The 27,205-nt window shown below is 36.6% G+C and overlaps 1 protein-coding gene across 8 annotated transcripts in view; it reads right to left on the bottom strand.

Moving 5' to 3' along the window:
* The window catches only part of BTRC (beta-transducin repeat containing E3 ubiquitin protein ligase), a 171,027-nt gene that overhangs the window by 6,931 nt on the left and 136,891 nt on the right, over positions 1–27,205 (bottom strand). For all 8 annotated transcript variants that reach the window (XM_079793062.1, XM_079793064.1, XM_079793065.1 and 5 more), the window contains 9 exons: positions 20,106–20,337; positions 16,982–17,168; positions 12,806–12,902; positions 11,883–12,020; positions 11,303–11,421; positions 9,334–9,583; positions 8,773–8,891; positions 7,524–7,634; positions 6,052–6,130 (listed from right to left, as the gene is read on the bottom strand). In XM_079793062.1, coding sequence (XP_079649188.1) covers positions 6,052–6,130; positions 7,524–7,634; positions 8,773–8,891; positions 9,334–9,583; positions 11,303–11,421; positions 11,883–12,020; positions 12,806–12,902; positions 16,982–17,168; positions 20,106–20,337 — 1,332 coding nt within the window. The remainder of the gene's footprint in view (positions 1–6,051; positions 6,131–7,523; positions 7,635–8,772; positions 8,892–9,333; positions 9,584–11,302; positions 11,422–11,882; positions 12,021–12,805; positions 12,903–16,981; positions 17,169–20,105; positions 20,338–27,205) is intronic.

Below are 27,205 nucleotides of genomic sequence, written 5' to 3'. Positions count from 1 at the left end.
GCAATATTCACTAGAGCTGAGGCATGCCCAATCGTATGCTAGTTTCTCATTGCCAACTCTCCTAGGCTGAGGCTGAACCAGACCATTCCTCAGTGCTTCCCTGGCCTTATCCTCTCTCTGTACCTCTAGGATTCTTCTACAATTAGAGGCCAAGGACTGATAAGCAATAAGAAGTAGTGTGCTGGTAAGAGTTTATCAGCTAATTAACTCTCCCCAATTGTAAAAGCATCTGCACATTTTCATGGTGTAAATATTCCTACCCTGGCTCTAGCTGGTTTGGCTCAGTGGATAGAGCGTCGGCCTGTGGACCAAAGGGTCTCGGGTTCGATTCTGGTCAAGGGAATGTACCGTGGTTGCAGGCTCCTCCCCACCCGGGCCCTGGTCGGGGCTCGTGCAGGAGGCAACCAATCGATGTGTTTCTCTCACATCGATGTTTCTGTCTTTCCCTCTCTCTTCCACTCTCCCTAAAAATCAATGGAAAAATACCCTTGGGTGAGGATTAACAAACAAACAAACAAAACAAACAAAAAACCCCACAAAAATTCATATCCTAGCCATTTTCAAGCTACCTATATGAGGCCAACCAGCTTGCAAAAATCATGATAATTTAATATTTGAATCTCATAAGCAGTTATAAGCTCCTTTTGTATACCATTGTAGTAACCACCATCCTGATTACTTCCAGTATCCCAAAAAGCACTCTCATGCCCCTTACAAAGTCGATATTACCTTCACCCCAATGCTGTCATCAATTCATTTTTCCTGTTCTTCGTTTCCTATATATACACTCATAACAGCATGTATTCTTTTTGCCTGGTTTCTTTCATTCAACAGTGTAAGATTACTCTCTGTTATTGCATGCAATAGAAGTTCATTCTTTTTTTCATTTATTTATTACTGGTTGATATTTCATTATATGAACACACTATAACTTACCATCTCTTATGGTTAACAGGTTTTGACAAAAATGCAAAGGCAATTCAGCCTATACAAGGTTGATTGTAGTTTTGGCTATTATAAATAAAGTTCCTATGAACATTTATGTACATGTCTTTTGATGAATATATGCACTCATTTCACCTAGGAGTAGAACTGTATGTGTATGTAGCTTTAGTAGATATGGTGAAGCAATTTTTAAAAAGTTGTGCCAATTTATATTCCCACCAGCCATGTATCAGAGTTCCAGTTGCTTCACATCTTCAACAAATTGATACTGTCAATCTTTTAAATTTTAGCTATTTTGATAGATTTGTAGTATAGTGGTATTTTATTGGAGTTTTAATTAGCATTTTTCTTTATGAAGCTGAAATAGTTCCTCTCTATTTCTAGTTTGCTGAGAGTTTATCATGAATAGATGTTAGATTTTGCCAAATGCATCTATTGATATAGTCATGTGATTTTTCTTCTTTAACCTTTGATGTGATGGATTACATTAACTGGTTTCTGAATATTACACCTGCTTTTGCATAATTGGAATAAATCTTGATAATGATGTGTAATTCTTTTTATACACTGTTGGATTCAATCTCCTAATATTTTGTTGAATTTATCTTAATATAAGTTACTTCATTTTATTGAGATTTGAAAAATACTGAAATACCTTTAAAATAGTTTCAGAAATTTTCCTTATTGTGAAATCACTAAACATAAGGAGAGTAAAGATCACACTTAAATCTGAAGCAAATGGTTTAAAATATTACCAAAAAATCCTACCTAATAAACTCATATTAGTTATGAAATTGTGTGTTTTATTTTCTTATAATATTTTTGTCTTGTTTTGGTATTGTGGTGATTCTGGCCTCCGAGAGTAAGTTAGGAAGTATTCATTGTGCTTCTATCTTCTGAAAGAGATTGTGCAGAAATGGTATAATGTCTTCCTCAAACATTTGGTAGAATTCACCCGTGAACCCATTTGGGCCTGGTGCTTTCCGTCCTGGAAGGTTATTAATTATTGCTTCAATTGCTTTAATACGTATAGGCCTATTCAGATTGTCTATTTCTTCAGATGTGAGTTGTAGAAGATTATATCTTTCAAGGAATTTGTCCATTTCATCTAGGTTATCAAGTTTGGAGCATAGAGTTGTTCAAAGTATTCCTTTATTATTATCATTTTAATGTTCGTGAAATTTGTAGTGATGCAAAGTTGTGCTTAACATTCAAAAATCAATGTAATAACCAATTAACAGAATAAAGGCAAAAATATAAGATCATCTCAATGGATGCAAATAAAAACATTTAACAAAATCCAACATCTATTTCTAATAAACACTCTCAGCAATCGAGGAACAGAAAGGAACTTCTAATACCCCTGATTTTATCTATGAAAAACCTAAAGCTAACACACACACATACACACACACAATGGTGAAAGACCAAATGCTTTTTCCCCAAGAGAAGGACATCCACTGTTAATTCTTTTGAACATTGTACTGAAGATCTTAGTCAGTACAATAAAACAAGAAAGAGAAATAAAGGTACACAGGTTGAAAAAGAAGTAAAAGTGTATTTGTGCATACTTGCAATGAGCAATCCAGAAATTTCAAAATACTATTTACAATAGCATTAAAATATGACAAAAGATGTATAAGACCTTTAACATTGAAAGCTATAAAACATTTTTGAGAATTTTTTTAAAAGACCTAAACAAATAGAGAGATATACTGTATTCATGGATCAGAAGACTCAGTATTGTTAAGAAGTTACTTCTCTCCAATCAAAATTGATCTGGATTTAACACGATCCCAATGAAAATCTCAGCAGATTTCTTGGGTGGGGGTGGGGGGTAAAATTGGCAGATTCTAAAATTCACATGAAAATTCAAAGGACCCCAAAAAACTTTTAAAAGTACCAAGTTGAAGGATTTATACTACTTGCTTTCATGAGTTATTAAAAAGCTGCAGTAACCAAGTTAATATGATACTGGTATCAAAATAAACAAGAAGATCATTGGAACTGAATAGGTCCATAAGTAGGCCCCCACATATATGGTTAACAGGTTTTGACAAAAATGTAAAGGCAATTCAGAGGAAAAAGGATAGTCTTGCATAAATGGTACTGGAACAACTGGCTATCCATGTGAACTTTGAACCATACCTTATTCCAGTGGTCGGCTAACTGCGGCTCGAGAGCCACATGCGGCTCGTGAGCCGAGGTTTGCCGTTCTGTTAACTAATGAGTTTGCCGACCACTGACCTAGACTCTCGATTCCAATAATTACAGGCTGTTGTTGTTCCTTTTGATTAAGCCCCTATCCAGTGGTTGGCAAACTCATTAGTCAACAGAGCCGCAGTTTGCCGACCACTGCCTTATACCATCCACAAAAATTAACTCAAAACTCAATAAGAAACCCACTCAATTAAAAAAATGGGCAAAAGATTCAAACAGACACTTCGCCAAAATAGGTATCTGGATGGCAAGTAAACACATGAAATGATGCTCAACATTAATATTAGGAATATGCAAATTAAGACACAATGAGGTGCCACCGGACACTGAGAATGACTCAAATTACAAAGACTGTACACTAAGTATTGGTGAGGATGTGGAGTAACTGCACTGTTGTATTGCAATGTTAAATGGTACAACTACTTTGGAAAATAGTTTGGCAGTTTCTAGAAATATTAAACATACATTTACCATATGATCTAGAAATTCGGCTCCTAGGATTTATCTGGGAGAAATGTAAGCATATGGTCACATAAAGATTTGCACATAATGTTTATAGAAACTTTATTTGTAATAGCCCACAACTGGAAACAATCCAAATTTTCATCAACTGGCAAGTGGATAAATTGTGGTATAACCATACAATGAAATACTACTTTGCAACGAACTACTGATTTACATCAACAACATAGGAGAATATAAAAATAATTAGGCTTAATGAAAAGAGGCAAAAAAGAGTACATACTCTTTTTTTTATTCCATTAATTAAACCATAAAAAATGCAAACTAATCAATATTGACAAAAAGCAGATTAGTGGCTGCTTGGGGACTGGAGCAGGGGGAAATGGGCAGAATGGGAAGGGAGGATTACAAAGGGGGCATGAGGATACATTCTTTATCTTGGTTGAAGTGATAGTTTCGTTGGTATGTACATATGTTAAAATTTATTAAGTTGCATATTTTATTGTATGTCAATTATATTTCAATAAATCTCTTTTTAAAAATTTAAGACAACGCAATAAATGAGGACAAGATTTGAACAGACACTTCACAAAAGAACATGAAAAGATGTTCTACAACATTAGTTACCACAAAATGCAAATTAAAACTATAACCATTACACACTCATTCAAATGGCTATTAATTTAAAAAAACACACCTGACAATACTAGCCCTGGCCAGTGTGGCTCATTTGCTTGGGCATAGTCCCATGCAACGAAAAGTTGCTGGTTTGATTCCTGGTAGGGTGCATGCAGGAGGCAACTGACCAATGTTCATTAGCATCAACGTTTCTCTCTCTCTCTCTCTGGCTCTTCCTAAAAATCATTTTAAAAATCTTAAAAAAAACACAAAACTGACAATATTAAGTGCTATCAAGGATGTGGAAAAGTGGGACTCTCATACATTGTTAGTGGAAATGTAAAGTGGCATACATTTGCAAACTCCCAAAATGCCACTTTGGAAAATAGCTTAGTACTTCTTTTAAATTTAAACATACAATGACCATAGGACCCAGAAATTGCAGTTATAGGTATTTACCCAAGAAAAATGAAACAATATGTACATACAAAATCCTGCATGGGAATGTTTTCAGTATCACCAAAAGCTGGAAACATCCCAAATGTCTTTAAATTGGTGAGTGAATAAACAAATTGGTTCATCCGCACAATGGAATACTACCCAACAATAAAAAAGAACTTAGTACTAACACATGCAATAACATGGATGAATCTTAATGAAGTAAAAAGAGCCAAAGGCAAAAAGCTACATACTGTATGATTTAATTTATATGACATTCGTAAGACAATAAAACTACAGGGACAGAAATGAGATGAACAGTTGCTAGGGGTGATTCTAAGGGACACAATTTTTGGGGAGATGATGGATATTTTCTATAATTTGATTGTGGTAGTTACACATCTGTAAAATTCATAGCAGTATGCTAAAAATGGACAAATTTTGCTGTATGTAAATTATACTTTAAAAACCAGATCTAGATTAATTGTAAATGAATGAAAGTACACATTTAAAAAAAACATGTGTGAAACATGAAAGTAAAGCATGTATGTACTGAAATAATGAGCTTTAAATCCAACAAGGAAGACAAAGAAACGTATCTCTCTCTTTCAGAGCAGAGAATACCTAAATGTTGAGCAAGGATTCAGAATACTGGGCCTTCAAATGCTTGCTCTCATCTTTTCCCTGAGTTGTGCAAAAGGCTGTCTTCTCTAGTGCCCCAGCTAATCTTTTTCTAATCGAAGCAGCTTTTATACTTGGAACATTTTCTAATCCAGGCCTTTGGCATGATAAAGAATTTAGTGCTTTTGAAGGTGATATAAGTTCTTTTTGAGTCACTTCTTCTTCCAAATGTCAAGATGTTCAGGCAAGGGAGTACACACAAAGAATAAAAAAGATGGGATTCAAGTTGCTGGAGGCAGCATGCCTTGAACAGGATGAAGAACTAAGGGGCTGACCAGGGGTTCACACAGACTCCCATGGCACTTTTTGTAGGCACAGGTGTGCAGGTCCTCAGATTCTGGACAGGTTCCAATTTGAGCAATTACGTTCCTTCTCCCTAAGTACCCCCTACTGTTTCTGGTGGATACAGAATTCTTATTCACTTCCTGTACTAAACTGATGTGGAGAGTTGCTGTGCAGCTGTTAAACAGCTGCCACATTTCTCTCCATATATAGTCTCTAAAGCACTTTTGGATGAAAGGCGCTATATAAACATATTTTATTGTCATGTATTGGCTGCCTTTCCACTTAGTAGTAGGTTTTGTGAGGTTCTAACTATCAAATCCAGATCTGTATTCCACAGCACATCAGTGTTTAATTTTTTCTCCTTCCTACCCCCCAACTTCCCTTAAACAATTAGACTCTTACCACAAGAGTCCGTAGACAAAGAGTCCCTGCAGGAGCACGGGGGTCCAAAGCAGCTACAAGATCCCACACTTTAATTTTCCTAGAGATCAAAAATGGGACAAAAATCTTAATTAAAAGCAAAATTAAGGGAGCACAGGAAGAACAGCAAAACGTCATGGCAATAAGTATGTATGGTGAATATGGTTTATATAATAAATGCAGCTCACAGGAATATATAAAAACTTTTTTGTTTTGGAGACTTGGTTCTTATATTCATTCTTGGTCTTAACAGGGGAAAATATATGTAGTTAACCTAAAAACAAGAAACAGGTTAGCTTTAACCAAACTGATGAAGACAGTGAATGGCAAAGCTACACTATACTTTGGGGCTAAGAGAAGATCTTATACAGTAGGCCTCTTAATAACGTAACAGATCACTTAAACCTGTAACTCTGAAGCATCTTCGTTTTGGTAAGTTCTAAGAATGGCACAGGTCACATGTACCAGAGGACTGGGGTCCATTTAAGAGTTCTGGAATTTATATTAAGAATCCTCATATTTTGATTTAAGTAAGAAAAGTTTAGCCCTTCTAAACTTTTAATTATAGGTCATGTTTCCTCATGATAAATGACACATAAAACCCAAGAAAGGTGGATACAGATCAAAACCATGGGAATGAGAAAATGTAACCTTGGACCTAGCTGGAACATGTCATCACATCCTGAACAATTTCTCAAGGGTATGAGAGTGATGGTTGACCCAAAGCAGAAGGAGTAGGTCTGCTACACTTCCTGCTGCTTGAATTGTCTTAACATATCAGTATAGTCAATTCATACACTAAGATAATGTTAAGTTTCTGATATTTAAAAAGCTGCCAATATTCGAACTGTAGCTTTGTACCCTGACAAAAAGAAATGATAAAGAGGTCTTCATAAGTGAATATACTTTTTATAAGAATTTACTATGTGCTTAGCATTGCTAAACATGGGATCCATCCATATGAATGGATTCTATATTCACCAAAAATCAGACTGAATAAAATAAAAATTACTGAACTCATTGTAACTGAAATGCTAGAAGAAGCAAAGACAAGGGAACTGCACTTTTGGAAACATTCAAAGATATCAAAATTTAAGATCCGACCACATGAAGCCCCATAGATATTGCCCTCCAATGTTTTAGTTTTATAGTAAGTCACTATTTTATATGCACAACCTGTTATACTGGATTTGTCCAATTCTTTGCTTTATAGGGAAAAACAGAAAAATATATAACCAAAATCCCAAATATCAATAACAATCATGAGCAAAAAAGTGCAATTAATGGGAAGAATATTTTTGAAAGAGTAAACAAAGGAGAGGTGAATACATAAATTAGACACAAGGACTATTGTACTGGGTCCTTTCTGTGAAATCTATAATCTTTTAGACACAAGGAGAGGCTATATTTAACATCCTAAGGCAGGAGAGATTAAGATGTAGATACAAACTCACCCATCATAGGCTCCACTGACTATCCTTTTATTATCAAATCGAATACAGCGCACCAATTCCTCATGGCCTTCTAACACTCGTAAACATGCACCACATTCTATGTCCCATAATCTGGAAAAGAAAACTGAGTCAAGTGAATTTTCATATATTCATTCCTAAGCTTGGAATGTTATAATAATATACTTCAATGTTTTTTAAAAAGTCCCCAAAATAAATCAACACCCATGCAAAAATGTACTGCTTTCAATGTAATTTATTTCCTTTCTGCCATATAACTCAGGTAGAAAAATGTATATTTTAAATTCAAACATAGTATATAGTTTCAATGCTTTATATAATTTTGTAACCAGGGTCTCCAAGGCATAAAAAGGATGACTTCAATGCACATACCAATAGTTGCCTGTGAAGGAAATGACCAAGCCAAGAAAAGCAATGCTTCCTGAAATCACCAATAAGAACGAGATGAAGAATGTCAGTGACATCCTGACCTCACAAAGCATGTCCACCTCTTTCCTGAGGACACTCTCTGCTTTCACCCATTGCAGGATAGTCTTTCTCATTTAATGGAAACGCAAAAGAAGTTCTCAAAAACTTTTATATGCTAATATACAAAAACTGTATGCTTTCAGACCAATCCAGATGGTTTCTAGGAAGGATAATTTCATCCTCTTAGTACTTTGAAGGAATTGAGAGGATTGATAAATCATCCAAATACAATTTATATCTGTGTTGTTCATCTTTGTGACGGGAAAACACCAAAAATACTTCAATTAGTGGATTCTTTATAATTTCAGACTGGTAACTCCCTGGCCAATTATGCAATACCAAGAAAATAAAATGCACGCTTGCTAGCAGGTAAACAAATCTTGTTTCTTTTTTTTAGACCATGAGCAGACAGAAATGGCCTCTAGCTATTTATTAGCACTTTCCAACTGTAAACAGGTGAAATTTAAAGAGAAGGGCTTTCAACCTCAATCTGCTTATCTCTCTTGCCCACTTCCTCATTCAAGCAATACCTTTTAAATAGGTCTATCTGGTGATAAAACTATTACAGGAAGGAAATACATCAACAAAAGAATTTGCTGTGCTGCCTCTCTGCTTGGGGCAAACTTTTGACCTGCAAGAAGCTACAGAAAGAAAAAACATTTTATAATAAACATAACACAGTTGAAGATTTGTTTGAACTGTGCACAAACAATGAATGGTAGGATAATACTGATCCCTTCTAGACAAGGCACCTGGTGCTCACCTGATAGTGTTGTCAGATGAACCACTAACGACCAGCCTGTCTCTGTACTGCAAACAGGCGATGCCACGTTTGTGTCCATTTAAGGTCCTCACAAATTCACAAGTACTAGTGTTCCATACCTGAAACAGAATATGGCATTTGGCAGTTGATTTGGTGCTTTCACTAGTAATATCTACGGCAAGTGGAGTCCTGGGGAGGCAAGGACTACTAAACCAAGTCAAGTTCTCAAGCCAAACCAAACGAATGACAAGTTTGATTCATGGTAATATAGGGCTAATTTGTAGCTTGTTGCTATCACATAAGGATTTCTCAAATTGATTTACTCTATGGTGTTAGTCTGGCCTTATAGACAAATTTTCTTGAACCTAAATTTACTCCTGCCCTTCTTACACTCACCGTTATTTATAGTACTAAAATACCTAACCAAAATTGTCACACAACTTATCTAATTTATTACCTCTTTACTTAAATATTTAATTAGTCTACAGTGATGTTTTAATATGAAATAGTCCTTGATCAGGTTTTCACATGAACTCCCCTACTCTTAAGTTGGAAACTTACCTTTATAGTCCTATCTCCAGATGCAGAAACAATGTACTTGTCATCAAAGTCTACAACATTGACGGCAGCTCTGTGTCCGACTAGCACCCTCCGGAGGGTGATGTCAGTTGGGGAGGCCATATCCCATACAGCAATGGAACGGTCTTTGGAGCAGGTCACCATCATGCCATTATTGAACCGCAAGTGCAGAACTGCTTCACAATGATGAATCAACGTGTTTAGCATTTCACCTGTATTTACATCCCACACCCTGGAACAAACAACATTAAGAAGGCTATCTGAGATTTTGATGGTACTGATGCTACAATGTACTACCAATATTTGACCACTGTGCTTCCCACCTCTCCTACCCCACTTTCATACTAGTACTACACCCTACTCTTCTGCATTTTTAAAGTTGACCAGAGGTAAAGAATACTGATGGATCACAGGGAAGTGGTTGATAGAGGGCTGGGATAGGAGAGTAGGAAAAGCAAGAAGACAGGATGCTGCCAATGTGAAATGCTTAAAGACACACTACTTCAAATATGGGCATGTGTAGGGAGTAGGAATGAGGTAGCAGCCACCATCACCTACTAATTGGGCCCAGATCTCAAGATTATTATAAAACTTCAGAAATGAGGTAGCAGCCACCATCACCTACTAATTGGGCTCAGATCAAGATTATTATAAAACTTCAGAAATTCAATCTGATACCATTAATAAGATACATTTAAAACTGGGGATCTGATTAATAATAGCAGCATTAGTGTCCTATGGATAGCCCTCAGGAACTAGAACTGATATAGGTCAAGAAGCTTCTGCAACAGACTGATTTAATGCTATGGATTTGATCTTGATGTCCCTGAATCTAAGATTTTACCACACAAGTCAAGGCCCAATATTACTTAGACCCTAAGTCTAAGGCTCCACTTCTGAGCTTTGAATGGGGGTTGGCATCAAGAAGGGCCATCAACTGTAAACATGGGCTTCACAGTAGAGAATAGGACCCTTAGATAGCTTGAGAATTTTATGTGACGAGATATAGCATTTGGCTTTGATACTCTTATTTTTGTATATTTACTTTGGTTTTTGTAACACAAGTTATTCCTTTTTCCAGATTAACCCCTTTTTCAGAAAATCATTTTTTCCCTTATCCTATAAATGATGTTAGCCTCTACAATGTTTCAGCTTCCTTGAGGCATTCCACATGCACCAATAAATGTTAAATGTCGATAACTGTAACAAGTGAGTTTGCTATGCCTTTAAGTCAAAAGACAAGAAACAAGAACAGTCTTTTCTAATCACAGAGGATAACTGAGAATGGTAAACATTTAACTTCAGAGAATCTAACAATGCAGTTAACTGCTTCCCCCCCCCTATTTTTAAAAAAGTTACTTCTGATGCATTATGTTTGCTAAATCCTTTAGCTTAAGGCAAAATTTCTAACAGAGGTTTCCAGCAGTGCTTCTGGTACCCAGAACTCAAACTACACTGGACTCCAGCAGCATAATGGCTGTGTCATCAAATTACTAATGCCTCTGGAAATTGAAGGCCCCTCCCTGAGTGAAGCTTGCAATTAAAAACTGCAGGGACAGCAGGGGAGGGGTTGGCAAAGAGAGAGCATTTCTCACCTGTACACATTTTAAAGGAGACAACACATGCCTACACTACAGTTATAACCCCCTGAAAGGAAGGCTTCATTTCATTCATGTCATTCCCTTGTGAGGTGGTTTTTGTAAGGAATGCAAGGTTTACCAAGTTTCTGTAATGGATGATTCCAGCAAATTAAAACAGAATGTGTAGTTTCCTAATTCAAGTTTTTTAGTTCTAGATTAACACAATGATGGGGGGAGCTGATGGTTTATTCTTCTTTAGTTATGAAGTTTTAGAACTGTGCTCACGCAGATACACACAGAATTACTATCTATGACAAAGACAGAGTGGATCTGATATTTCAGAGCTCAAAAAATCGTTTGAAATTTCCTACCTGACTGTAGAATCCGATGATCCAGTTATAATCACCCTCTCGTCATACTGGAGACATAGGACAGAACCCGTGTGGCCTGTGAGAATTCTCTTGCATTCCAACGTGCTTTTATCCCAGATCTAGGATGGCAAACAAGATCCTTTTGATCACTGTGATAATGGGGTGCTGCAGAGACTTGCTGGCTCTATTATGTGTTTGACACCCCCAAAGAATCAAAGCTCAGAGTAGTGTGGAATGCATTCTTTTCGCTAAGCACCTACATATATGTGGCTTCAGTACTAATGCAGACTTTATCCTTTTCATTAGGGAACAGGGATAGCCTATAATTATGTGAGGGCTAAGAGTAACAGCTTATTCAGTGAACTTCAAGAAGAGAATTTAACAACCCATTTATATGCTCTTCTTGAGGGAAGCAGGTGTCTGTCCTTTAAGGAACTGATTTTGGCTTTGGGACTAGAAACAACCTTCAATGCTCACTTACTTCCTGGAAATAAAACTTAGAATTTATGCTTTGGATTGTTTTATGAATGTGATCACCCTAGCTTCTTCAGCTACTTTCCCACACCTGAAGAAATCTCACCTTGATAGTGTTGTCTCGAAGGCCGCTTACTATCTTCTGATCATCATACTGCAAACAGTAAACTCCTTTGCTTGTTTCACTTCGGCAGTGTATTCTCTGTAAACTATGTCTACCACATCTCCAATTAGATTCTATTGTCTGAGAAGAAGGAATGGTAAAGAGGCAGTAATTAGGAAAAGAACAGAACTAAACACTTATCTAACTTTCATGCAACCAATGACAAATGCTCAGTGTTTCACTCTATTGGCTATTTAAAACTTAAGGCAAACTAAAAATATGTTGTTTTTTTTTTCTCTCTCTCCCTCTGTCTGTCTTTTCCCCTCCCTTCCACTTTCTCAACGGAAAAATATCCTTGGATGAGGATAAACAAACAAACAAACAAACGCCACTACTTAAAATTATAAAACATTTTTTCATTTGTAAAGTAATTAAAGATTTATTTTCCAGAACTTTTCATAGAATTCATTCAATTAAATAATAAACCTGGTATAAAGAGACTGCTCACTGATAGAAGACAATCTGTGAACCACATGAAGTTATGTGCTCAGTGGGCTTCCTACATGGTGGTCATTTCTACCAGTGAATCTCCGTGGAGGCTCAATTGAGAAGATATCTGAATATCAGGTTAAGAGTGCAACTTTAGCAGTCTCACTGATATTATATGAAGACATCATAATCTCTCTCTCTCTCTCTCATCTATCTATCTATCTATCTATCTATCCATCCATCTATCAGTAAACGACTTTTAAACACAAATCTTTGCCTGGCAATTTACTATATTTTACCTACTCTATTCTCTTACAAAGAAATTGATTTTTAACTTACATCAATAAACCTTAATGGATTTGCAGTAACAATGCTGTTACTGAAGAATGTTGGTTCTCTAGTATTTGGCAAATACCCAAATATACATAGATTCTTACCTCAATGTCTTGTATGATTTTAGGATAAAGTGCTCTATAAAAAGAGTTGGGAGGAGCATTCCCATCAGGAGGTTTGTTTTTGAATAAATACTGTCCCCTAAAAAAACACAAATATTTCATAATAAAAATCATAATATTATGCATTCACAAGGAGCTTCATATTTCTTCAAAGTGTTTTCACAATCATCATTCCATATAGTGTCCATAACTAGCCTGGAGAGGAATGAAGTTAAGTCTGGTTTCAGGAGTCCCACATCAAGGAGTAACTTTCTGGGCCTAAGAAACTGGGCCAATATCGATTTGCTTTTGGGAAAAACATGATTTCCAGTGTAGAACATCGAGTATCAGGCCTTCAGGAATATTATAATGTCAATACTTAAATGAAATACATATAATCAGAATCCAACTATCGGTCTATTAGACCTCTGGAAAGACAGATTTATTGGCCTTATCTTTTGAAAATGTTATTCATGATGATATCTATGTACTATCTTTGAACTACTAAGCACATGTTCCACAGCCTTTTTTTCACTGAGTAAAAGCTGTGCTAGTCAGTGAAGCCTCGCATCATGGGCAGTAGGAATGCCTCTGTCACAAAGAACACTTTTTTTGTCTTCATTTATGGGGTTAAGGTTTGGTGGCAACTCGGGCACCCTGGTGATCAGTGTAGCTATGCTTGAAAGGAGCAATTCAGTTCATTTGCACAGAAAACAAAGGGATCACAGGAGTGTTCAGAAGCAGGTATGGAAGAAGATGAAAAGAAATGCCTAAAAGCACTGTGCTGTCAAGTCTAAAGCATGAAATTGACTTTCACAGGTGTGTTCCTGGCTATGTACATACATACACACATTTTACTGCCTTTCCTTGATTCCAGTGAGCAACATTTGTTAGCATCTCCTTCCTTATGACAGTACATCTTTGGAATGCTCATATCCCAAGCTAGATCTTTCTACAAAAAAAAAATCAGTAAATGGCAATCACTTCCTGCTGGGTAAAAAATTTAATTCCTTATCCTGAAGTTAAGAACCCACCAAACACGGTGTGGAAGCTAGTAAACCCCACTATGGGTGTACTAACTGCTGTTCTCACTGGCACTGTGCCTTGCAAAGTGGAGATAGGCAGAAATGCCTCTGAGTGTAATCCTGGCACTAGAGAAATCATGTTTTCTCTGGGCCAGTCATCTACTCCTCCCTCTATAGCTCCATTACAATATAATTAATTGTTCAATGTCTCTAGGAGCGCTTCTCTCCTGCCCTCTTCCTATTATACACCTTGAAAATTAGTTGAGAGAATTTCCTATCAGAAAGGTAGCTGCTGGCTCTGACTTCTGTGTTAATACAGAAAGGGAAATCTGCAATGGAGATACTAAAAAATAGTTTTAAGAAAGGGACAAATAGGAACAAGCAATAGGATACACCAACATAAAGAAAAGGGCAAACAAGATACACTGAAATAATTCTGGCTTTAAAAAGTTAAACTCTTCTCTAAACAATCTTATATCTACATCCTAAGGAAAGAGAAATTATATAAACCTGTGATCATTTTCTACTGCACCATAGTTACCATGGCTTGCTAAAGTATCTGAATTTCTTCAAATCAGAGGTGCAACAAAAAAGGGTGACTAGGTATTTAAAACTGGTTTCCCAGTCTATAAGTCAAAATCTTTTATGATGGAAGCTCTTTGACAACAGGTAACACTTTTATATGAAATGCCTAGTACCTCTGAGAGTGTGAGTACATGCTAAATGCTAAATATTAAATTCAGAATGTTTTCATAAAATGTGACCTGCTAATTAAGAAAATAGACTTTCCCCAAGTTGTCTTTTATTATACTTTTAAGAGTTAACCATTCCTGAGCAGAGAGAGCACATTCAGTATTATTCAAGAGAGAAGATGGAGTTCACATAGGGTCAGACTATCTAATTCATTTAGATATAAATTACAACAGCAAAGTAGAAGTTAAACCCAAAGCTTTATTAGAAAACTGTATTTACTTATTTAAATATTTTTGGTTGGACGAAATGGGCAAAACTATCAATGACAGCATTTGGGGGACTTGATTGACATAGTAGGCTTGGTAAGCTAACTTAAAAGAATAAAATGAATAACTGACCATGCACTAAAATTTTTTGTTTTAAGTGGGGGGAGGACACTAACACAGGAAGAAAGGCTACATGTAAAAATAGACGCAGCCACAGAAAGTCAAGGTGATACTGGAAGTGGAAAAAAACTTGTAATTTCATGGGGTTACATTAAGCTAAGATGACAAATGTGGCCCAAGACAAAGGAATATAATAGTCAGAACTCTGAAGGATACTCAAAAGAGCAGGAGTGGGTTCCTGTGGTTGAAGAGATAGGGGAAAGAGTGATAATTACAGTTGGATCCTGGATTATTTCTCAGTTATACCTTCACACACCCCTTTTAAAAAGCCCCAAAGCCAATTTTTCCAATGATCTTATATTTTTTCCTGTATAATTAACATAACAGATCTTGCTGTTTAGTGTCAACTCTAAGCAAAATTGTGAAGACTATGTTGATTTTTGGTATTTTTACATGCATCTGCTCAAATCTGCCCGAATACTTCTTGTTCTCACTATCTTAAAAAAAAAAAAAAAAAAAAGACTGTAAACTCCCAATGTCTGATAAAGGTTCACTATCCTTTATAGTCCAAATGGGACCAAAGTGTATTTTAACAGGGAACAAAACCTTTATAGCTATGGGGATGAATCTCTATAACGGAAATTTCAGGTCAGGAGTGATTTGGAGGAGAGTTTCTTTTCATTCCCTCCCCCCCTTGAGGGGCAGAGAAATAGTCCTAGCTGCCCTAAAATGTTCCCATGTAAGCAACTGCCTGCTCTATTTCTAAGGTTGGTCTTGGCACGCTTAACAAAATGATGAACTCTGAATACCATACAACTACATACTATTTTGTTTTTTACACTATAAGGAATTTATTTCCAAAGTATGGCATAAGTTATGAGAGATAAGGTTTCTATTTTTCTATATAGTGAAATAAATGAGGATAGAAAAAATATTTGGGGAAGGAGAAATAATAGTATGCTTTCATTTATGCAATTTTTACATAGCCAAACAATTGCCTGGAATTTTCTCCCCTTTACTGAATTTGAGAGAAATATTAAAGTCTTCCTAATAGCCAGAATGACAGAACTCTCTTGCAGCACTTGGTATAAAATTTACAGGGCATTTTGTTTAGTATATACTAATTAATTTCAAAGATAAAAGGGAGCCAACTATATTATAATGAAAATTGCTAAGAAAAGCTGATCCTCCATTTTTAATTGTTTTATATCTCTTTATGATCTAAGGTAAACAACTGATAAAATTCATTGCTCAGAATAATATCAAGCACACATATGCCTGCTGATGCATATCTATCAACTAAAATATTTAATGTCACCTTTATTTTATGGAAATATTCATAGCTGACTTTCTTATAGTGACATTCTAGAGACATCCTCTGAGAGCAAATTATATACAGAAGAATCTTCCAGAAGTTCTAACAAAATGGTACCATTACATTAAGAAAACAACAAAACTGATAAGTCTCAGACTGCTAACTATAAAATGCCTTAAAGAATTCAAGCTTAAGCAGTAAAATCTTGAAAAAATATGTCTTATGAAAAAAATCATTATTTATACCAAATTCCATTTTTCATTTTTCTGATGGCCATAGTTCTTATTCTAGTTGGGCATAAAAATAATTTTGATTACAAAGGCAATAAAATACCCCAGGCATGGGCTAAAGGCAAGAAACCTTCTAAAGGAGAAAATAATTATTTGTTCTGGATTGTTTTAGGGGAAAGTAGATCTGATGGCTTCTACGTGATTCAAAGTCATCTACTTGCCTTATAAATTGCCCCTCAGCCCTTTTTCAGAATACTGTTTCTGCCCAGAGAACAGAATGCTTTAAACAGGAAGGCTAGTCTGGTTTTTCGTTATTTTTTGCAAAGCAGTATTAACATATTATGTCATTTATGTGTGATTGGTCAGAAGAAAAACTGCCTAGTACATGAGCAACTATTCTACATTTTTTGCTATAAACCAGCAAAATCACTGTATTAAATGAGAAATGGTCTCACTGGTTCCCGACAACATTCCAATGAATGAGTGGTCAGGTCCTGAAGCTCTAATAGTAAGAAAGTTAAAAGGCTCACCATCCTCTTCGTTCTGCCAGGCCTCTCCACAGAGAATCTGTCCTGACCATTCTCTCGATGAGCTTTTTCCATAACATGCCATCAGATGTTACTCGGTACCATTCCTTGCACACAAGTTCAGCAGCACATAGTGATTTGGCATCCAGGTATGACAGAATGTTCTCAGCAATGTGATCCAAACCCCGAGCTTTTGGTGGGGGAAGGAGGCAAAGAAGAACATAGATGGTAAATGATTTTTTACAAAAGGTCTTTGAAACAAAACAGCGTTTATTCTGTTATGAAGGCACATCACTGTCCCTAGTGTGGTCCAGTTTCTTTTTCAAACAGAAACTTAGGTCAAATGAGTGTCAATAATTTTTCCATAAGGTTACAGAAATGAACAGTATTTTCTATCTTCCTTTAGATAAGGAAGTTAAAGCTAACATCCAGCAAACCCCCCAAGACATTAAAAATAAAAAGGATTCCAGAAAACAATTCACATCTATCTGTATGGATTTCAGCACTAGGGTATGTTCTATGGATGGCATCTCAAACTCTGTGATTCAGACCCCCCCCCCACCCCCAAATCTCTATATTAGGTCCATTTCTCATTCTGTTTCTATTACTGCTGCAGTTCCAAAGCTGTTCAGTAAAAGAAATATCCTTTAAATGTACTGGGGGAGAGGCACTAAGTCAGAATGTGCTGGCCTATAGAATTTTGGGCATGCAGAAAGGAGAGAAGAAGGAAATACAGATTGGTATAGGAACATCCCAAGAGGAAAGGCAGAAAGGAATGTTTAAGTTCAAGGATGAGTTTAATTTCAGATGTTTAAAGAAAACTATATTTGAGAATAGTTGCTGCTATAAAACCTAAATGACAGTACCAAAAAATGAAAATAATCCCAGACCAATAGATAACTTGGTTAGAATTTCAGAGACTATTTTGTAGGATGTACAGAGCAAAACACAGTGGAAGTAGATCTTGAGCTGAGTAAACTAGATGGGCTTCCCAATTAAAACTTTTCTACCACTCAAATCCATACAGAGGCCTCAAGAGGAACAGATCCTATAAAATAGGATGCTCTCACTAATAAACTTTTGGCTGCTGTTCTAATTCACAAGTGAGACAAAAACATTCAAAGTTCTTTCTTTTTACATGTTACATATCAAAAGTTTGCTAAAGACTTAAGTAGTACAGAAGGATTCCTTCAAACTTGACTCCCTTAGGCACAAACTTAAACAGAACAGAATGCCATATTCCATCTTGTGGCTTTCCCCTGAATCATATGAAGACACACTTGGATGCCATTAGCAACAATCCAAATGTGTTTAAACATTATTGTAATTATAAAGATTGTATGGATATTATCACACTTTTCAGAAGATTTAGAAAAGAAAATGTCAAGTGGATCTTGTTTGGCTAGCATCACATTCATATGTGTGTGTGTGTGTGTGTGTGTGTGTGTGTATATGTATATGTATATATATATATTATATATGTATTATTTTTAATCCTCATCTGAGGATATGTTCACTGATTTTAGAGACAGGAATAGGGGAGAGGGAGGGAGAATTGGAGGGAAGGAGGGAGGGAAAGGGAGAGGGAGAAACATCAGTTGCCTCCCATACAGGCCTCAAACTGGTAATCTCGGTATGTGTCCTGACAGGGAATCAAACCCAAAACCTTTTGTGTATAGGATGACACTCCAAGCAACTGAGTCACCAGGTCAGGGCAATCACATTTCATATTTAAGCATAAGCAGATGGAAGCACCCATCACCTCATTCTTATTAAAGGAACGTGATTATAAGCCAATTAAAATATAAAAATTAGCTCTTCATGCAAAATACAGTGATGGTGCAAATCCTGCATCTTTATACTGAAACTTTCTACACCATCAGAAGTTTCCAAAATCCATTCCTGTGCTTTTAATGGCTGCCATCAAATTGCTCCTGATCTTTCACAATGTCCCTATAATAAGTCTTTGGAAGTAATTTCACCTAACACTCCAAACAAACCCATTACATTAATGGATTACAGGCATTTTTTGAAGTAGTTTGGTTTACTAAATGTAGCCAGATGGTATAGGTTTAGAAGTCAAAATGGCTGTAAAGCATTAGACTGATGATTTAATATCTTATAAAGTGGTCAGCAGATACACACCAGGAATCACTATTAGGTAAAGGGATACACTGGTCTAATCAACTCCTGTTCAATTCATAGTGGTATATACTTGAGATAGTGACATGTCTCAGTGAAGGGGGAGAGCAGTAATGAGGTACACACAGGTTGTTCGCACAGAAAACTGCCTGTGGCAAAAACAAAATCCAATGAGTGAAGAGGGGGCAGAAATCTATTCTATTTCACAAAAGATACAAGTACAAATTCAGCTTTAAAATGGTTATTTCTAAGTTATAAACAGGCATTTCTTGTTTTAAAGGGCAATTTAAAATGCAACTTTAGAAAAACAAAAAAATTTTTAAAGTTATAATTGGCAAAGATTAAGCAAGCGGTAATAAGCAGTTTTGGGGAGGGTGTAAGTTGGTATATTTTTCTTAAGAGGATAGTTTGGTACATGTGATAAAAGCTTTAAAATGTTCATGTGTGTGTGTGTGTGTGTGTGTGTGTGTGTGTGTGTGTGTATACAATAGGTATTTGATTACTGTGCACAGTGAGATTGTAAAGCCTGGAATTTATATATTTAATGTCACAGCAACGCTGTGGGGATACCCTTCTTTCTAAAATACTCAAAAATGTTTCTTATTCATTCCTACAATTTAAATATTCTATTGATAAACTCTCTTAGAAATCCAAAGCCAAGTATATATTAAAACTAAGATACATCTTAAACCAGATAATGCTTTAGAAAAGATGTTACTTGGACCAGTGGGTGGGTAAATAGGGTGAGTAAAAGAGCATGAGATAGGGAGAAGATAGGGAAAAGAGCAGTTTCTATCTCCAGAATTTGATATATATATATATTTGTTGGTATTTATACCCCAAGAAGGTATGATTAAAGGACTCAGTTTGTAAAAATGAAACCAAAAAAGACTTTTAAAAAGATGTATAGCTAAGATCCAGTACCATTACCATTGTAACATATCTTCCAGGCAAATTAATGGCTCACAAACACCCGTAGACATACCTGGCAGAGCAGTTATGAAATCCCTCTGCAGCATAGGTTTAAGGTACGAGTTTATGTGCCCATGTTGGTAATGACACATTTGGGATATAAGATGTTCCACAAATTCCACTTGATCGGACTCTGACCACTGCTCAAAATATTTGACACACAGTTCCTTTTCCTTCTCATAGCTTGCCGAGAGTTTCCGTTGTTTGGGCACAATCATACTGGAAGTGCCATTGGCAAGTTTTGTCTGTAGAAAGGGTGGATTAAAAACACACACATAACAATAAGTATTGAAAATGAGGGAAATATATAATTTGTTGGTCTTGCATGCTATGTTATGTCTATGAGATAGAGCTCACTGTTACACTTAGTAATTGAATGTTTGTGAACAGCAATTACAATGAAAGACAGAAATACCATAGTAAGTTGGTACATTGGGAATATTGCTGGATGAGTAGGCATCCATTTCCAAAAGTTCATAGGAAGACATTATTTGGGGATATATATAGATGAAAACCAAAAGCTGAAAGCATGTTGTTACTATTACTAGCAAGCCAAAAAAGCTAATTTCCTTTTTCTTTTGCCAGGCAAAGGAATTTGGCCCTAATTCTGCAGAAAATGGTTCAACAGCAAAGCTTCTTGGATAAGAATAAGTAGAAAATGCAAGAAATGGCTTTGCAGTTAGAGCAGAAGTGGCACACAGCTCTGCACTGAGGTGCTGTAGGATAGAGGCCTGGTGAAAAGAACCATGAGCAAGTTCTGTCTTCACTTCTGTTGGGGATGTAGGCTGGGTTAGCTCCTTATTTTCATTCTTCCATTGATTTGTCCTATTCTCTTTAAGGCTTATATAAAACCTTTTTTTTCTGTTTTAAAATACATTAATTTATAATTTGCTTTTTCTTGTATATATCAGTTACTAGACATTTGTACAATCACCGACAACTTATTTTTCAATAGTCAAATAAGAAATCCTCCATACAAAGAAAGGCCAATGACTAATTTGAGACTATGGTACTTTGGAACTAACGCTCAAATAACATTTATATGCTTCATCTACCCTTCCTCCCCCCCAAAAAATCCCATCTCCACTGTCATCAAAATTAAATGCCATAAAGTCTTTTTTTTAATTAATTGGTTCAGTCAATAAATATTAATTAAGCATTTACAACATGCCAAACATTGTCCTAGGTGCTAGGAATACAACACTGAACAAAAGTAACAGTCTATCATTGGGGGAACTTATATTCTAGTGTGTACAGCAAGTTAAAAACAACCAAATAAATAGAAAACATAATGTCTACAGTGCTATGAAGAAAACTAAAGCAGGATAGGGGATAGGCAAAATTATACGACGGTCCCAAGAAGCTTGGCTACTGATGTACACACATCTTTCAGTTTTTCAAACAAACATGTAGATACTGCTGTGATTTAATTAAGGTCCCAAATTAGTTGACCTTAAGGTTGGGAGGTTTACTCTGGTGGGTCTGATCTAATCAAATGAGCCCTGTAAAGCAGAGTTGGTGGCAGAAGAGGAAGGAGACCATGTGGCAAGGAGTGAAGGCAGCCTCTAAGAGCTGACAGCCAGTGAAGAAATGGGGATCTCAACCCTACAAAGGCAAGAAACTGAATTCTGCCAACAATAATGAGCGAAGAAGAGAATTTTCCCCCAGAGCCTCTGGATGAGAACTGGCCAACCCTTGATATATATTTTTTAATCCTCACCCAAGGATATTTTTTCCATTGATTTCCAGACTCACATATAGTCAGTTGATTTTTGAGAAAGGTACTAAGATAACTCAATCGGGAAAGGATAGACTTTTCAACAAATGATGCTGAAACAACTGGGTATCTGTTTAGAAAAATGAACTTGCTCTTTACTTTAGATCACAAACAAAAATTAACTTAAGTGGATTCTGGATTTATATGTAGAACTTCTAGAAAAATATATAAGAGGAAATCTTATTGCTATTTGGGTAAGCATACATTTCATAGATAAATCAGTATGTGGTAAAATTTTAAACTTATAGTTTCAAAAAAAACCAAGAAAATAAAAATTCAAATAATAAACTATGAGAAAATATTCTCAATATATGTATTTGACAAAGGACTTGTATCTAAAATATATAAGGAACTCCCACAACTCAGTAAGAAAAAAAATAACTCTTTTTCTTTAAGACTTGGAGAGACACTTAACAAAAAAAGATCCAGGGATGGCCAGTAAGCACATGAACATCATTAGTGACTAGAAAACGCAAATTAAAATCACAAAACACCACTACAAACTTACTAGAAGGGCTAAAAGTAAAGAGACTGACCATACCAAGTATTGGCAAGAATGAGGAGCAATTGGGTCTCTCACACATTGCTGGCAGTAATGTTTACTGGTACAACCACTTCAGAAAAACCGGTTGACAGTTTCTTATAAAGTGAAACATACTTATTACATGAGCCAGAAATTCCACTCCTAGGTACTTATTCTCCCAAATGAAAACATATTTCCACACAAAACACTTGTACATGAATATTCATAGCTGCTTATTAATAAGAGTCCCAAACTGAAAGAATCCCACTGTCCATCAAGAGCTGAATTGATAAAGTTACAGATACACAAAATGACAAGGATAAATCTCAAAAACATGCTGAACAAAAGAAGCCAGGCACAAAAGAGTACATACTTTATGATTCTCTTTATATGAAACTCTAAGGACAACAAATCTAATTTATAATAATAAAAACAAATCAGTGGTAGCATGGGGCTGAAAGTGGGGGTGGGACAGACTGAATTAAGGGCAGAAGAGTTTTGGGGGCAATGAAAATGTTCTACAGTTGTTACACAGGTGTACTAGTATACAGTTGCCAAAATTCATCAAACTGTATACTTTCAATGGGTGTATTTTATTATATGTAAATTACCTTAATAAAATGGATTTCAAAGCTTCTAAGGATAGGGTAGGTCCAAGGATAAATGCCACTGTAATATTAATTTGATTTGTAATGAAGATATTATATTTGTAGAGATAACAAAGGTAAAGGCCTTTGTTATCAACCCTCTTCCTTCTATCATTCTCCCATACAGATTTTTCTACTAATATCTGAAGTAAATGTAGCAAAATTTCAATTTGAGAGCCTTTAAAAATCCACAAGGGTACAGTGAAAAAGTTCACTTATTAAAAACCCAAAAGGTTGTATATTAGAGTGTATGGGAGAGAGGGTAATGGTTATTGGTGGCAATAGAATTGATTTGGCCTTCCCAACAAAAACCCAATGACTCAACCACTACTGTTCAAATGTCTAGGAAAGCTGACAAACAACCTCAGTTTAATGGTAACACTAACTTTCTGCCACCCCTGCACATCTCCTTTTCTGCTTTTCTGTTTACAATGAACAGTTATCTCCAAAAGAAAGAAGAAAGAAGCTGTCAGGAGACAAGCACACAAAATGAAAGAAAAGTATTTATATGACTGTCCACAGCTTAGTCCTCAAAGGCTAAGGGCTACTAGCATTCTCCTCCCACGCCTCCTCCTCCCCACCCCCGAAGACATAGTACATGCATCACTTTCAAAATTACCATAAATTTCTCTGAAGCTGCCGTAAGGGCCAGGATAGAAAAATACACACTTGCAGACACCAACTGGTCTAACCAACACACCACTGTACTATTAAGTGTGCTGACTTTGCTACCTGTATAGGTTGGAGGACATAGCATGAACTGGCTAAACTTGATGCTAAAATGACAGATGTTTCTAATTTGCATGCAAAACCTTCTTTATTTAACCAATAAGAAAGGGCATGGTAAGTAGAGAAGGAAAATGTTCCAGACGTAGAACACTACTTGCAATTAGGAGAGCAAGGCCTAGGTAAAGAGTAATATTTATGACTAGAGAGATGCAAATGATATTTAAGGATTCTGTTTGGCTTTAAGAAGGGCTTTGAAGAAAGAATGGCATGAAACCCATAGTAGGGGGAAGAAGATATAATGATTAATAGGATGAAACAATGTAAGAATGAAATGGGCAAGGGTTGTGCTGGGGGTAAGGCTATATGTTTCTCTCATGAAACTTTAGAGTTATCAAGCAACCAACAACCATTTATTGAGTGACTACTCTGTTCTGGGCATTTTTCTAGGTGCTAGGGAAACTGTAGAGAAGAGGCATACAAAGTGTCTTTACCTTCTCTGGGGAAGGGTAGAGGCAGAATCCTATATAATAAAAGCCTAATATGCTAATTGACCAAACGGTGGAACAACTGGTTAGTGGGGGGCGGGGCTGGCAAGTGGGCAGTGTCAGGCCAGCCAAGGTGGGTACCAATGGGCAGAGGGAGGGGACTGCGATCAGGAGGTGGCGACGACTGGAGGCGGTGGAGGGGTGGTGGTGGGGGGGCAGGGCTGGCTGCTCGCCAGCTGGAGCCATCCCCCGATCGGACCGCTGGTTGCCTTCTGCAAAGGGAGGTCAGACTGCGGCTTAGGACCTCTCCCTGTGGGGAGCAGGCCTAAGCTGTTAGTCGGACATCCCCCAAGGGCTCCCGGACTGCAAGAGGGTGCAGGCTGGGCTGAGCACCCCCCACCCGAGTGCAAGAATTTTCGTGCACCAGGCCTCTAGTATATAATAAATATATTAATTCCAGAAACCAGTAAGTATTGTGAAGAAAACAAAAGATGGTACATTAAATAGGGAGTGAGTAGTACAGCATACTTTAACTGAGGTGGTCATGAAATGATGCTGAAGGCGATAACATATGAACTGAAATCTAAATGTAAGTCAGTCTTCTGAAGATCTGGGAAAAGGCCTTCCAAACAGAAGAAAGAGCAAATCGAAGCTGTGCTCAAGTGAAAGACAGAAAGAAGGCTAGTACAGCTGGGACAGTGAATGAGGGGGACACTGGTGGGAAATGAGGTTAGTGAGGTGGCCTGGGGCTAGATCATATAAGGCCTTCTGGGCCTCAGTAAGGAGTATGGATTTTATCCTAAGTGTAAAGGAGAGCCCCTGCCTGAGGTTTTGAAGTAGTCAAATATAATATCATCTGATTTATGCTTTAGAAATATTTACACTAGCTGCCACAGAGAAAATGGTGCGGAGGGATGGGAAGGTAGGAAGAGGATAACAAGAACAAGCTGTGAGAGCAGAGGCAGGAAGACTAATCAGAAGTCTGATAAAATAATCCTGAAGTGATAGTGGCTAAAATTAGAAAATTAGAAGAAAGGTATTTTACCCTCACAAGAGAGGAAGGAAGAGAGAGGGCCTGTTGAGAATATAAGTCCAGGTTATAATACCCATTTATTTCAGTAGAACTATTTACTGATCCTTCAAATATTTAATCTGATACATTAACTTGAATGGGGATTGAACCCGGGTTCTTGCTCCTACAGCCAAGAGAAACAAGAGTCTTGAGGTGGAAGGGAGGATTAAAAAAAAAAAAAAAGAGTTTATTGATTCTAGAGAGAGAGGAAGGGAGAGGGAGACAGACAGAGAAACACCGATAAAAGAAACACAGATTGGTTCAGCTGCCTCTCACATGCCCGCCACGGGGGACCAAGCCCATCTGGTAACCTCTTGGTGCACAAGATGATGCCCAACCAACTGAGCCACACTGGCCAGGGCAGAAGGGAGGATTTTTAAAGGTCTATACTATACTCTCTATTGGCTATTGCCAGGCTTTATTTAGTTAAATAAGAATAAAAAAATACTGATTTTAAAGTTCTTTTTTCTATTGTTTTTCCTTGATTTATCTGTAAAAAAAAAAGTTACATCTCTTTAAAAAAAAAAGTTAACATTGTCTTGGTTGAATTAAGAGGAAATGGTATAGTCAACATTTTGATTAGAATTGAAAGAAACAAGTAGGCACACCTCGTCATGAAGATGGTGATAGCAGGGAGGTCCAGAACAGTTGCACAACTCCTAAAGAGCCAGGGTGGAAAAGAAAAAGGGACCCAGAAGAGAGAGCCCATTAGCATTTTGGCATCTTTTAACAAGGAGATTTCAAGAGAAAAAGAATTTGTCCATAAATTGAACATGCCGAGTAAAACGTAAGGAATACTCAAAAGTGGGATAAAACTTTTAACATTCCAGTTTTCAGTTCTTAAAAACCCTTTAAAACTTTCAGTGACCAAAGAAGTAGTCCATTATCTTTCTGGGGTGAGAGTGCAAATGAAAAGAAAATGGTGGCTGTACATATAGATGGGATATACAGTTCAACCGAAGTAAACATAACATTTCACAGTGGGATTACTGCATTAATATTTTAACAGCTTCTACTAAATATGATTACATATTAGGTGAACTCATAAATATGTCAGATCTGATTAGTGAACATGGAAGACGGGAAGGGGCAGATTTGTCAGCAGAAGGAAAGTTTACATTATGAATCTGATTTCTAATAACCAACAAGAAAAAGCTTGCAATCACTTCAATTCTTTTAAATAAAACTCACTAGGAAATGAACTCACAAATGTACCAGTATAAATGATTATTTGAAGACTGGACATTTTTTTCTATTTACTAATTATAGGAAGAGTCGTATAAAAAAATTCATCAAGCCAAGCCATTTTTATTAGTTCTGAATTTTTGAGGTAAAGGGATAGGATAGTCACTTAACATTTTTAGGTTTCAAAACTGGGGCTCTTCTTTCTGTAGTGGGTTCCCGCATGCAACTCTATAGCTTCCAGGGCGATAGGTTCTTTTGTTCTAAATCAAGAAACTCACAGCAGTTTAATTTACTGCTGCATTATTATAGCTACTAACTACGCACACCTCCAAGGCTGGTAAACCCACTGATGTAGACAGTGCCACCTTAAAAGGATTTTTGGACGGGTCTAGTAATGGGGAGGAAAAAAAAGGACATAATGTTTAATTATAAGAAATGATTGAAATAGGCACAGACATACCCCGGGTGCCTCTGCACTGCAGCAAGCTCTAAACTTGTTACCGTTAATGGTTTAAATTTCACTGTGCTAATCATTTCAGGACACAAGCCTTTCTTGATAATCTAATGAATTATTCCAACATCCTTCAGCAAAAAAAATCCTCCATGACAGCACTAATTACAAGACGTTTTCCCAGTGCTTATGTAAAATATGACAGAGCAGCAGCTTAGGGAATTGCAGAAAACTGCTTCTAATT

The sequence above is a fragment of the Cnephaeus nilssonii genome (genome assembly GCF_951640355.1).
Source record: "Cnephaeus nilssonii genome assembly, chromosome: 16".
Lineage (NCBI taxonomy): Eukaryota > Metazoa > Chordata > Mammalia > Chiroptera > Vespertilionidae > Cnephaeus > Cnephaeus nilssonii.
Note: the sequence above shows the minus strand (reverse complement) of the source record. Positions and strands in the feature narration are given on the sequence as shown.